We start from the raw sequence: 12,021 nt of genomic DNA, 5'->3' as shown, positions 1-12,021 counted from the left end.
TCATCCGATAATGAAAAAAATTACGTATGTTGTACGTAGCTCTCACGTCACCTTAAAAGTAGCCTAGCCTGCTGCTTTTGTTCTGTTAATATATATAATAATAATTACTATAATGTTGGCCATCTCTGCTCCAGACATCCAACCAAAAGCGTATCTGACAGGTCAAGAGGAAATAAAGGAATCGTTCAAGGACACATGGTGTAAGATGATAGAACCATTCCTCACATAGGTCGTAGGGCTGGTTTGACTGAGCTTGAGTAGTTTTTTCCGTCAAATAGTAATTTTTAGTTTCTATATAATTTCTGAGAATGATTCTCTAAAATAAATTAGATATTAAAATTAAAAATACTTTTTTTATTTTTTTTCTCTATATAGAAAATCATTTTCAACCGTATAAGTATCATTTCCTTCAATATATTTAGATTAAAAAACTACCAAACAGATCCCTAGCATCGCATCAACTAATGTTGTGTTTAGTTGTTTTAACAGGATTCCATACAGGATGAGCTCATATAGCTTCAAAAGACATGCACGTTTGATTACTTGAACTGGACCAACTCATACGTGATAAGCTTGTTAAGATTCCTAAAATATACTTGATAGATGCTGAATGAATGATACCGGAAAATCCATCGAACCATATCATACAGGACCAAACAGTAGACCTGTTGAACAATACTGAAAAATTCAAATCAAAATAATGGTCTTTTGTTACTTAAAAATCCTAAAAAAAATTATGTGATGGACTAATTTTTAAATTTATTTTTAGCCCTAAGTTATAAGTTGAAAAGACGAGTTTAGTTATAACACTCCCTTTATATGCTTTTTTATCATTTCACGTGATAATAATAAATAAAAGTTATTATTTCTATAAAATAATTAAGTTATACATAAATATAATACACGACTTTTAATAACTAAACATGTTCTCGTACCATCTCATTCATCCAATCAAATATATTCTCATACCATTCCGTATCATACTATATATTCAACCAAACACATTTTTTACCATCACATACATATAACCAAATAACCTATTTATACCACTTATTCCATATCATCCTATCCAAAACCATCACATTCAGTATATCACATCCTATTTAATTTCATTCAACCAAACAAACCAACCAAACGCTATCTAACTGCCCATTTCCATTCCACTGTATGTTGATATTGCAGCACCAACCGTTCTTGAGTCTGAAGAGATGAGAGATAGTAGCTCTTATCTGAGCCAGCTCCAGCTGGGTGGGTGGTGAAAGCTCCGCATCGCACGCGCTTTCATCGTTCTGTCTTCCCTTCCCCGTTAAGCAAAGCAAAGCAGACTAGTAAAAGCAGCAAAGGCTTCATTTAATTAGCATAGACTAACCCTTGTCCTGTTATTTGTGGTTAATCTCATTTGTTAGGCCATGACAAAACTAGGGTCGACCGCTACTGCTGCTGGTGGAATCCAACCACAAATTCAATAAAGTTACAGAAATACTCTTCTGAGCAACACAACTTCATTAGTACTCTAGAGACTGTCTAGTTATCCGTCAATAATTTAGAGGACAAAGTATATCGAATTTTTAGTCTTTGGATAAGAATCCAACTACCTAGATTCCACACCTCTTTAATTCCTCCTCCCGAGAGCCCAACTCCCTAACCTCATCCACTTCGCCCCGCCGCCGCTTCTAACGCTCTGCCCCTGCGTGCCACCACCCAGCCACCTCACTGGCTCTGTCCCTGGTGTCAGCGCGGCCCTCCCACATCCCCCTCCCCTCCCCCTCCGACGCACTTAGGGATAGTAACAGGTCTGTCCCATCAGGTTTTGCTGGAACAGACCTCACTCGAAACTCGATTCGTCAAACTCGACCCGGCCCTGAACTCAGTACTGAGCGCAAAATTAGCACCACCCCTCGCGCCAATAGGGACCCAAAACCCGATAGGGCAACCCGAAACCCGATCGGCTCGTCTTCCCCGAGTAGCCACGCGACGAGGCAACTCCCTCGCCGTTGGTCTGTCTCCCTCCGTTGTCGTGTGCATATGCCTCCCGCACCGTTTAGCAATCCTGCGCCGCTCCCTCACCGCACCGTAGCCCTCCCGTTCCACGTCTCTTGCTTTGACTGTCACGGCACGAAGGCCGGCCAGAGCACATCCGCTTCAATGGCCACAACACGAAGGCAACTCGACGACGTGATGACCGAAGACATCTCAACACCGGCACAACAGCTCGATGACCGGACAACACCCATGGCGGAGCCCACAATCGCAGATCAACAGGGGGGATAACATACCTCATTACCTTTAGAGGGAGGGGAGGAGATGGAGGAGTCGAGGAGGATGGCGACGCCTCCAGATCTACTGCCATGGAGGTGGTGGAGCCAAGGTCGCGCCGTGGCAAGATCCACCGCTTCATCGTGCCAGTGACGAAGAACCAAGGAGGTAGAGGAGAAGGGGAGAAGGAGCCTAGGGATTAGGAGGAGAAGGGGGGAACATCTTCTCCCCGGTTGGTTTCTTCTCCCCAATCGCCCCAATCTAGCTTTTGTCACATCCGCTCTCCACCTACACCATCGGACTCTACGCGCTCGACCCTGGGCCGCTATCGGCCAGCCTGTGGCACCCGTTTCTCGCCGTGTCGCAACCGTCTCGCTTGCAATTGTCACTCACCCATCTTCGTCGGCCGAAAACGCTGCTCCCTCACGTTCATCGCGCCCCCACGTCTTGGCAACCACCGCCCACGGCTATAAAACCCGAATCAAACACCCGACCGAGGTTCCTTTCGTCTCACCGCGCTCAAACCCCCTCATTCCCTCATTTTTTCTTCACCCGAGAGCTTCTACGCTGCCGCCGAAGCTTCATCGCATCCTATCACCACCGTCGTGCCGCTCAAGCCTTCCCCGACACCGATCGAGTGTACGCCTGTGGTTGTCATTTGCATCTCGATGTCCCCGACCGATCCCCATCGAGTTTCGATCGCTGCATGAAGCTCCAGCCGTCGCTGAGCCTTCATCTCCTCCCTCCACTGTCGCCGAGCCATTGGAGACCACCCCGACGCCAATGTGACCCCCAGGGAGGTTTGTCGTTGTCCCCACACCCTCTTCTGCCGCTCATCTTCGCAAATCGCCTGCCGAAGTGTGATTCTGTTGACCCTCCCGAGCCACGCCGCCATGCTCGCCCATCGTCGATGACCCCGATCGTCGAAACCAAGGTAGGCGCCTCTCCGACCGTCCGATCGTTGATGAACGGCCGAGATTAGACCCAACTCGTATCCCTTTGCTAACTAATCAGAGGATGCCACGTGTCACCTTAACTCCAATTAGCTTTGAGGGGCAGCTCGAACTCGATTCATTTGGTCTCCAAACCGAGCCTTTTTCGAGCCTGATCTAACTCGCCAGCCTTGAGTTTTATCTACTCTGCAAGCTGAGCTGAGACTGAGACCTGCTTCCCTCCTCCACTATAATAGATAATACTACTCTCCTAGTAGTAGTAAACACTGCTCCTGCCATGACGTGACGAGGGAGATGAGTTGTAGTCAAACCCAACACAATCTGATGGATCCGCTGATTCTTCTAGAAGCTGGCCGAAGACGCGTTCCAAGCCCACTTTGGACGGGAGTAGCATTTCGTCTTCCTGGAAATTTCCTTTGTGGCGTGGCCAGCTAAAAGGTTTTTACTTGGTCGCAGAGCACTCCAACTAGTCCATCCGCGTGTCCCCTCCGTGCTGCCATTGAAAAGAAAAAGAAAAGCAAACCAAAGCAAAGCAAGGCAAAGCTTGGACTCATACGAAGCTCCCATCTCCCACCCCTTTCTCTCTCCCATCAAGCTATCAAGGAAGGAGGAAGGAGCACAGAGAGAGACAGTGAGAGAGAGAGAGCACTAGAAGAGCTCAGGAGATCGAATAACCCCTATCAACATGGGGAGCTACGACCGCGAATTCTGGCAGTTCAGCGACCAGCTGCGCCTGCAGAACAACTTCTCCAACCTCTCCATCGCCGACTCCATCTGGTCCAACTCCGACTCCTTCGCCGACCGCCGCAACGCCGCCGATCCTCTCCTCTACCCTCACCAGACCAACTCCTCCTCCTCATGGAAGAACAACAACACCAACACCAGCATCGCCAGCCCCGGCCTGGTCGGCTCCGGCAAGCTCGCCTTCGGCAGCGCCACCACCACCAACGCCGACCGCTACAACTACTTCCCCAGCAACGCCGCCGCAGACACCAAGAGCAACAGCGACAACTTCAACAAGAGCAGCCCCGGTGCCGTCGGCAACGACTACTACTTCAATAAGAACGCCAGCGCCTTCAACACCAACAACAACGCCGGCGGCGACCTCGTCAAGAGCTACTTCAACAAGTCCGTCGGCAGGCCGGCCAACAACAACAGTAACAACAGCAACATCGCCAAGAAGAACGCCGTCCACGACAAGAGGAAGAACGGTAGCGCCAACAGCAGCAACGGCGGCGTGGACAAGAGGTTCAAGAGCCTGCCGGCGTCGGAGGCGCTGCCCAGGGGCGAGGCCGTCGGCGGGTACATCTTCGTCTGCAACAACGACACCATGGAGGAGAACCTCAAGAGGCAGCTTTTCGGTACGTACCGTATTCCATTTCCCCGAGAGGATTAATTCCACCAAATCCCGCATCGAATCCAAGAACACATTAAAGCTTGGGTTTTTTCTTTCTTTCTTGGATGAGAGAGCACGGAACAAACCAATCAACTGATGGATTGATTGCTTGCAGGCCTGCCGTCGAGGTACAGGGACTCGGTGAGGGCCATCAGGCCAGGCCTGCCCCTCTTCCTCTACAACTACTCCACCCACCAGCTCCACGGCATCTTCGAGGTAGGAGTAGGACACTCTTTCCTTTCCCTTCCTTTTTTCGATTCGTGCTACTCTAGTCATCTACCGTTTCCACGTCGTCTTTCATGTTGTAATCGGAGTGGTTGTGATTTCATCGCATGCAGGCTACAAGCTTCGGCGGATCAAACATCGATCCAACAGCTTGGGAGGACAAGAAGTGCACCGGCGAGTCCCGCTTCCCTGCGCAGGTATCCATCATATGGATGAATGAATATACAGGCCTCATCCTTCACCCACTAGATTCATATCTCCATGTAGAAAAATTGTTCATCATTTTTCTTGTTCTGGAAAAGCAATCATCCTTGTTTATTTATTTATTAAAAAAAGCATAGATTAGCTTGCGCAAGAAAGTAGAAAGTAAGATCAATCAGTGAAGGTAGTTGGCCGACCTTGTCAATCAAGTTGGATTGGTTGGTCGATGTGACCTTGTCATGGAAAAAAAAACAAAAGCCAAAAGAAAAGTAGCACTGCCTTGAGCTGCCAGTCGTTGATTTAGTATTTATAAGAGCAACTTCATCCAGACTGGTAAAAAAACCTCATAAATCGTTTTCCATGCAACCCTCTATTTTTAAGCTACTTATTTATCCTCTCTTACTCTCCATATTTAGTAAATAAAAGAGGTCCTTTATCCATCTATTGTTGTTCTTGTCCAAGTGCGGAGAATAACACGTGTTATAAGAGTAGTTATCATATAAATATATACGTTTTATAAGCATATGTATCTCAAGAATTTTTAAGAGCAGTTGTCACATAAATACATATGTTTAAAAGCAGTTGTCATATAATTACACGTGTTGTAAGAATAGTTTCTACATAAATACACGTATTGTAAGAGTAGTTATCGCATAAGTACATACGTTGTAAGAATTTATAAAAGCAGTTGTCACATAAATATATGTATTGTAAGAGCTATTATCATATAAGTACACGTGTTGTAAGATAAAGTTACTTACATCAGCATATATATCTTAAGAATTTATAAGAGCAGTTGTCATATAAGAACACGTGTTGTAAGAGTAGTTACCACGTAAGCATATGTTTTGTAAAAATTTGTAAGAGCATTTATCATATAAGCACACTGTTGTAAGCAGTAAAAAATAGTCATTAAAAATAATACTATTTAAATATGAAATAGTTATTAATAAAATAGTGGTGAGTGGATTATAGAGAAAGCGTGCTGAAAAGTAGGAAAGAAAATTTGGATTGGGAATTTTATATTCAGGGAATAAGGAAATAGAAATAGGAAATGGGTTAGAGTTGATCCAAGTTAATGTTACCAAATCTAATCCGTGCACTGGCCGACGATGTGGACAGGTGAGGGTTGCGACGAGGAAGATCTGTGACCCGCTGGAGGAGGACGCCTTCCGCCCTGTCCTCCACCACTACGACGGCCCCAAGTTCAGGCTCGAGCTCAGTGTCCCAGAGGTCAGACATCCAGATAGATATTTCGTGCGGCAGTCATGAAAATTTAACCAAAATAAAATGCTAATTCAGATTCTTGATGTGGTTGCAGGCGCTGTCGCTCCTTGATATCTTCGCGGAGAAGATTTTTGCCTGACGACGGCCCGTATGTATCTGCTTCCTGAGGGTCGCACTCGCACAGGGAAAAAGAATAAGATCAACCTATGTATGATGTTAACCATATGCTGCTAATTACTAGCATCTGATTATCTCGTTATAAGTTATACTCTCAGATTTTTGCCCTTTGGGCTTTCAGGGGTAGGAGCAGGGTATCCTTGCATCAGAAATTCAACTCTGCCGCCCCTCATATGTAAAACATACAGAAATCGGCTATATGTTTCTTCTTGTTTATTATGAATCACAGATAAGCTGGTTGAGAAGAGGCAATCTTGGTTTAAATAATGATTCGTCTCTTCGCACATGTCAACATGAAAATTCATCTCAGGAATGGCCTGAGATTTGAAACTGTCGACACAGGCAATTCTAACGTCATATAGCAATTTAATTGAAATGTTCCAACTCGAATTCAATTGAAAGGGGAACGAGTTCCAACGCGAATTTGATAACCACTTAGTCATGGCAGTTCAAAAAGGAGACACAATACATACTAGTGAGCTATCAGGCCCACCGCGTTAAGGAAGAAGATGGCACCATCGAGCATACCCTTTTTTTCGTAAGACTAACGCCTGGCACCTATCACTTCCTCCCTGAAGAAAGATATCAGATGACAAATTGATTTATGTTGCAATTGCAGCACAACATCAGCAATACCCTGCAGCCAAATAAGCTTTTGTTGACTAGCACGAAGCTACAGTAGCACTAGCTCAATTCGACCGCCGCTAGCACCAGCAGGCATATGAATAAGCACAATCTCAGAAACAACAAACAGAGGAAATAGGTCACTAATACAGTAAGCAAACTTGAGACAGCAAAATCCTAACAGAACGGCTTTAAAGACATATCCGCCTACAAGCACTCAAACAGACATAGAGTACAGATTGTCCCGACTGACTTTTACGTTACACGAGGCAAACAAATCCTCCATAACAGTTACTTCCAAAAGTATTTGACTAATCATCTCAAGACGACATACTTAGCAGCAGCACGCTCTCCTCTCCTGCTCTCCTCTTCCCAGTTGCAGCGATGTGAGAACGTGTTGTGGTGGAAACGAACATCACTTACGATGGCACTGGTAGTAATCATAACACAAACAGATCAGGGCACATAATAATAGGGTCACTGAACTGCAACAAATTATCCATCTACATTATCAATATGGCAGCACTTACTGTATGTGGAAGTGTCAATTTGCTCAGGCAGTTCCTTTATGTCCACCTCGAACCTTTCTTGCACCTTTACACATAGGAAAGCATAGTTAGGCAGAATTCATTGAGATACACAACATCCAAACCAGGGGGCAGAGAAAACGGACTTGGTTAAGAACATCAGAATCTGACGCAGAGGAAACAAAGGTAATTGCAAGTCCCTTTGTACCAAAACGCCCAGCCCTTCCAACCTGCAAAGATAATTATGAACAGTGCATCAGGAACAATAATACTAGCACCCCTCAATATATAGTGGTAGCAAACGGAGTTGGAGGTTACCCTGTGCAAATATGTATCAGCTGAGTCTGGCATGTCATAGTTTATCACAATGTTGACACGCTCAATGTCAATGCCCCTGCCAACTAAATCTGTAGCCACCAAAATTCTCTTGTGTCCTTCCTTGAAGTTCTTGTATCGGGTTAACCTGACAAAGCATTAAACGTTGCACATGAATATAATCAAGCAGGAACATTTTGTTTCCATTTTCCCAAAAAAAGAAGGCATGTCATAAATAAATTGTCTAAACATCAATTCATAAAGAGAGCATAGCAGGAGAAGTACATGGGAAAACAGGCAGGCAAGTACTTAACTAGCTTTACAATACTAACTACAAAAAAACACATAATCAGATGTGGGTACCATTGTACAATCATGATCCAATAAGTACAAGCAAAAGCTGAGAAATGTACACAGGTACACAGTACAGGGTAATAAAAGGACCCCATTAGCAGGAACACAATTGGATGAACAAGCCAGCCCATTAAGGGTTGGATCACACAAAACCCACTGAATCACCAAAACATAGCATAATGGAAATTGGAAGTCACATCACCACCAATTCCTTAGGTAGAAGGTACATGATTAACCAAGGACATACACAAAGTAGCAAACTAGACCATTTTACTACAAATGCCAACAGTAACAGATGAACAGAAGGGAAGAGAGTAGATACCTTTCTTCCTGGGTCATCCCAGAATGGATGCAGATTGAAGGGAAGTTGCATTCACAAAGCAACTTATTCAGTTCTGCAGCTCTGCTTACACTCTTCACAAATATGACAACTTGGTTGAAATCAAGAGCATCTAAGAGATCATTCAATTTTCGGTTCTTCTCCGCCTCGCTCAGTTTTATGTAGTGCTGCAAAAGTTGATTGGAATTATAAAGAGACACCAAAGGGGGGAAAGTGTGCCTCATGAGTAAAGACTTCAATGTTACCTGTACAAGACCATGGAGGGTCAACTTTGCCTCATCATCAACATAAATTTCCATCGGCTGTAAGGGAACAAATGGTAGATGAAAGAAATTAGCATTCCAGCGTCAATCTTGCAGTATATACCAAAACAATGGTATATAAATTCCTCTGCCATAATACGCAGCCTCCATATGGAAGTTGAGTTATGCACTGTTGCACACTGGAATTCACCAACATGCTCAATTTTTGCAGCAGTGATTCCCAATACAATTCCAGCAAAAGAAAGCTGCTTTGTCCACCAGCCCAAGATATATGGAGAACCAGAAGCAGAAGCAGTTGACTCCAATGAAGCAAAACCAAGTGAACATGGAGTGTGCAGCAAACTGGAGAAATATTGCCTATGAGTACGTGATTGTATCTTTTTGGAACAGGCACCCTCCTGTATCTGCCCCCAGTTGCCAACACATTGCCAAAGGTTCACAATTTGGACAGAAGACGCCTCTTTCCCTCTCCACCTTAGATGGTATTGGCGAAGTAAAATGAAAAGGAGAGGACAACTCACTCTATACTACACATGCAAGACACAACTCTCTATGCTACACAGCAGTCGAAACAACTACAACTCTCATGTTGGTAAATGAGAAGCAGCTACCAGAGGACCATCACGGGCGCATATCTGCATATGAGACTTAAACGACTGACTGTGGAAAGGAGAGCTGGAGAAGGCTGCAGGAAATTACATCTTGCATAAATTTCTTGCATACAGGACGAATGTCCTTGCTGAGTGTTGCTGAAAACATCATGACCTGCTTATCATGAGGTGTCATTTTAAAAATCTCCTGGACATCTCTCCGCATGTCTGCATGATACATAGTTGTCAGGGACATCATGGAAAAAATAGGCACCAATCATCATTTATCACTGACACCATATAACAAATAGGCTGACAACAGGGGAAGGCAAATTACCAAGTGATTCAAGCATCTTGTCACATTCATCTAGAATGAAATGCCTCACATTCTTCAAGGAGAGATCCTTTTCTCTGGCAAGAGCAAGTATCCTTCCCGGTGTGCCGACCACAATATGAGGGCATTCATTCTTCAACAAATCTTTATGCTTTCTGATGTGAACTCCTCCATAGAAGACTGCAACTTTTAATTCGGGCAGATATTTGCTGAACCTCTCAAATTCATGACATATCTACACAATATAAGGGCAGCAGATAATTAAAATCTAATGCAGAGTGATCCAGAAAACTGAAAATGCACAGGCAGTGTCTAGAAACCTGGTAAGCCAGTTCCCTTGTGTGGCACAATACAAGCGCTGCTACCTGACCAGCTACAGGGTCAATTTGCTGGAGGGATGAAAGGACAAAAACAGCAGTCTTCCCCATCCCAGATTTTGCTTGACAGATGACATCCATTCCAAGAATTGCTTGAGGGATGCACTCGTGTTGCACTGATGTGGAACCAAAAGAAATTGGAGCAGCACCCCAGTGAGTAAAAGTTTAACCTTCTGGGTCCGTGTTAATGGAAAGTTTTACCATAATCTCCTCCAACAGGAAGTATCAGAAGAAACTGTACCTGTAAACAGTTAAGGCAAGAATGTTATTTCCAATGTAGCAAATGCAAAAGATGAAAAAAAAACTCAGAGAACAAAAGCATCAGACTATATTTCATAAATTTGCCTGTTACATAGCACCAGGTCAAGCACAGCGACATGTTAATAATACTTGTTCACACTTCCTCTGGTCATAAAAAGGTACCACTTCAGCCATTGATATCTAAAACGCAATGTTGGCCACTAATTTAATGCAATATATTCATAGAGCGTAATTTACTCAAACCATTACAATAATATGGAACTCCTTTTCAATATGAATCTACTCACACCATTTTCATAGAACATTAGCACTAAAATTATAATCGTATGATTAAAAGATGGATATACTCACACCATATTTAAATGTCAGTACACAAAACTCAAAAAGATATCAATGTCTGAAGTTTAAATAGATGAATGCATGCAGTCCAAAAGGGGCATTTTTAGTGACTAGAAGGGTTAAGGAATTTTTAAAATAAGTAGATTAAATTTGACCAAAAAGCTATAAAGTGCACAGCAGATATCAAGTGCATACAGTTGAGTAACAAAAACCATGACTAGTTTTTACTTGTACAACTCCTCAAGCCTTATGCACGAGAATTGGGCCTCCTAACATCAAGGCAGAGCCGCAGAGGATGGAAACGATAATTAATTGCTATCTTGATACTCCGCAAGCATGTCCTATATAATTATCAGAACCAAACAGCTGCATACCGTACAAGTCTGCCATCCTATAAATAAGAATTTCAATTATTAATCTTCTCCACACATCCTCATTGCCCAACTAACAAATGTGCACTCAATTTTGTGGTTTCCTAGCAAGGGAGTAAGGTGGTTAATGCTGATTATAGTACAAGAGTGAAGGATGGAGAGAAAAAAAAAGGAGCAACTTGCCTTCGGAAGGATGCTCAAAACCGCAGTCCTGGATAGCACGAAGCAGCTCTGGCTTGAGCAGGAAGTCTCTGAACCCGGAACTGTGGATCCCGACATAGCCCCTGGTTGGTCCAACGCAAGTAAGCGATTTGAGTACAGTTGAAATCGATACGAGACCCCTTTGCTGCAATAATTGACTAGAATCTAATAAAGCAGAAAGAAAGTAGGGTGTAACAGCACGTACTTCTTGGCGACCTCTCCGGTGGGCTTGGCGGCGGAGCCATCAACGGCCTTGTCGTCGTCTTCCTCGTAGTCCAGGAGCTCCTCCTCGTAGACGTCGTTCTCCTTGGCCTCTCCCATCCTAAGCAACACCAACACCAACCAATCAGCACCGCAAACCCTAGAACCCACAGGGGGCAGAAGAGATCTCGCGATTCGCACGGACTCAAAAGGTCAAATTCAAATCCAAGGGAAGCTACTCACATGTAGATCTAGCGAGCCGAGCAGGGGGGGGGGGGGGGTAGGGATGGGAGCGGAGATAGGCGGCTGCAAAGAAAGAATCGATTAGAGTCTCTGTTTTGGGGTGGGGGAGGCGCGGGGAGGATAGAGCTGAGCACCGGCTGCTCGCTGCGGTGTGGATTTGGGGGCTAGGGTTTCGAGGGCGATAGAGCTGTTCTTGTTCTATTTCGGCGCTGGGAGGATAGAGCTGTTCTCTCTATTTATAGCCCA

The 12,021-nt window shown here is 44.4% G+C and overlaps 2 protein-coding genes across 3 annotated transcripts; one reads left to right on the top strand and one right to left on the bottom strand.

Moving 5' to 3' along the window:
• Positions 1-3,671: 3,671 nt before the first annotated feature.
• LOC133929551 (B2 protein-like) lies at positions 3,672-6,687 on the top strand. The gene is made up of 5 exons (XM_062376355.1): positions 3,672-4,570; positions 4,721-4,821; positions 4,944-5,027; positions 6,154-6,264; positions 6,353-6,687. The coding sequence occupies exons 1-5, from the start codon at positions 3,895-3,897 to the stop codon at positions 6,395-6,397; spliced, it is 1,017 nt and encodes a 338-aa protein (XP_062232339.1). The 5' UTR covers positions 3,672-3,894; the 3' UTR covers positions 6,398-6,687.
• A 508-nt stretch (positions 6,688-7,195) lies between these two features.
• Positions 7,196-11,988, bottom strand: LOC133929550 (DEAD-box ATP-dependent RNA helicase 15-like). Of its 2 annotated transcripts, XM_062376353.1 has the most exons (13): positions 11,910-11,987; positions 11,776-11,838; positions 11,537-11,653; positions 11,314-11,414; positions 10,103-10,275; positions 9,786-10,017; positions 9,558-9,676; positions 8,841-8,897; positions 8,578-8,762; positions 7,905-8,049; positions 7,733-7,816; positions 7,590-7,653; positions 7,196-7,489 (listed from the first exon to the last, which is right to left on the bottom strand). In XM_062376353.1, coding segments are annotated over exons 2-13 (1,290 nt in total). In that variant the 5' UTR covers positions 11,778-11,838; positions 11,910-11,987; the 3' UTR covers positions 7,196-7,478. The 2 variants fall into 2 exon arrangements, with proteins under 2 accessions (XP_062232337.1, XP_062232336.1); XM_062376352.1 differs by having other exon boundaries at positions 11,776-11,988.
• Positions 11,989-12,021: the final 33 nt, after the last annotated feature.

Source organism: Phragmites australis, chromosome 9, assembly GCF_958298935.1.
Source record: "Phragmites australis chromosome 9, lpPhrAust1.1, whole genome shotgun sequence".
Lineage (NCBI taxonomy): Eukaryota > Viridiplantae > Streptophyta > Magnoliopsida > Poales > Poaceae > Phragmites > Phragmites australis.
This window is presented reverse-complemented; position numbering and strand designations above follow the sequence as displayed.

Coding starts and splice junctions, on each gene's coding strand:
- LOC133929551 (XM_062376355.1), top strand. CDS start 3,895: ATGGGGAGCTACGACCGCGAATTCTGGCAGTTCAGCGACCAGCTGCGC. Junction 4,571..4,720: donor CCTCAAGAGGCAGCTTTTCG/GTACGTACCGTA, acceptor GATTGCTTGCAG/GCCTGCCGTCGAGGTACAGG. Junction 5,028..6,153: donor AGTCCCGCTTCCCTGCGCAG/GTATCCATCATA, acceptor CGATGTGGACAG/GTGAGGGTTGCGACGAGGAA.
- LOC133929550 (XM_062376352.1), bottom strand. Junction 8,050..8,577: donor GGGATGACCCAGGAAGAAAG/GTATCTACTCTC, acceptor ATGCTTTGTCAG/GTTAACCCGATACAAGAACT. Junction 7,817..7,904: donor CTGATACATATTTGCACAGG/GTAACCTCCAAC, acceptor TTATCTTTGCAG/GTTGGAAGGGCTGGGCGTTT.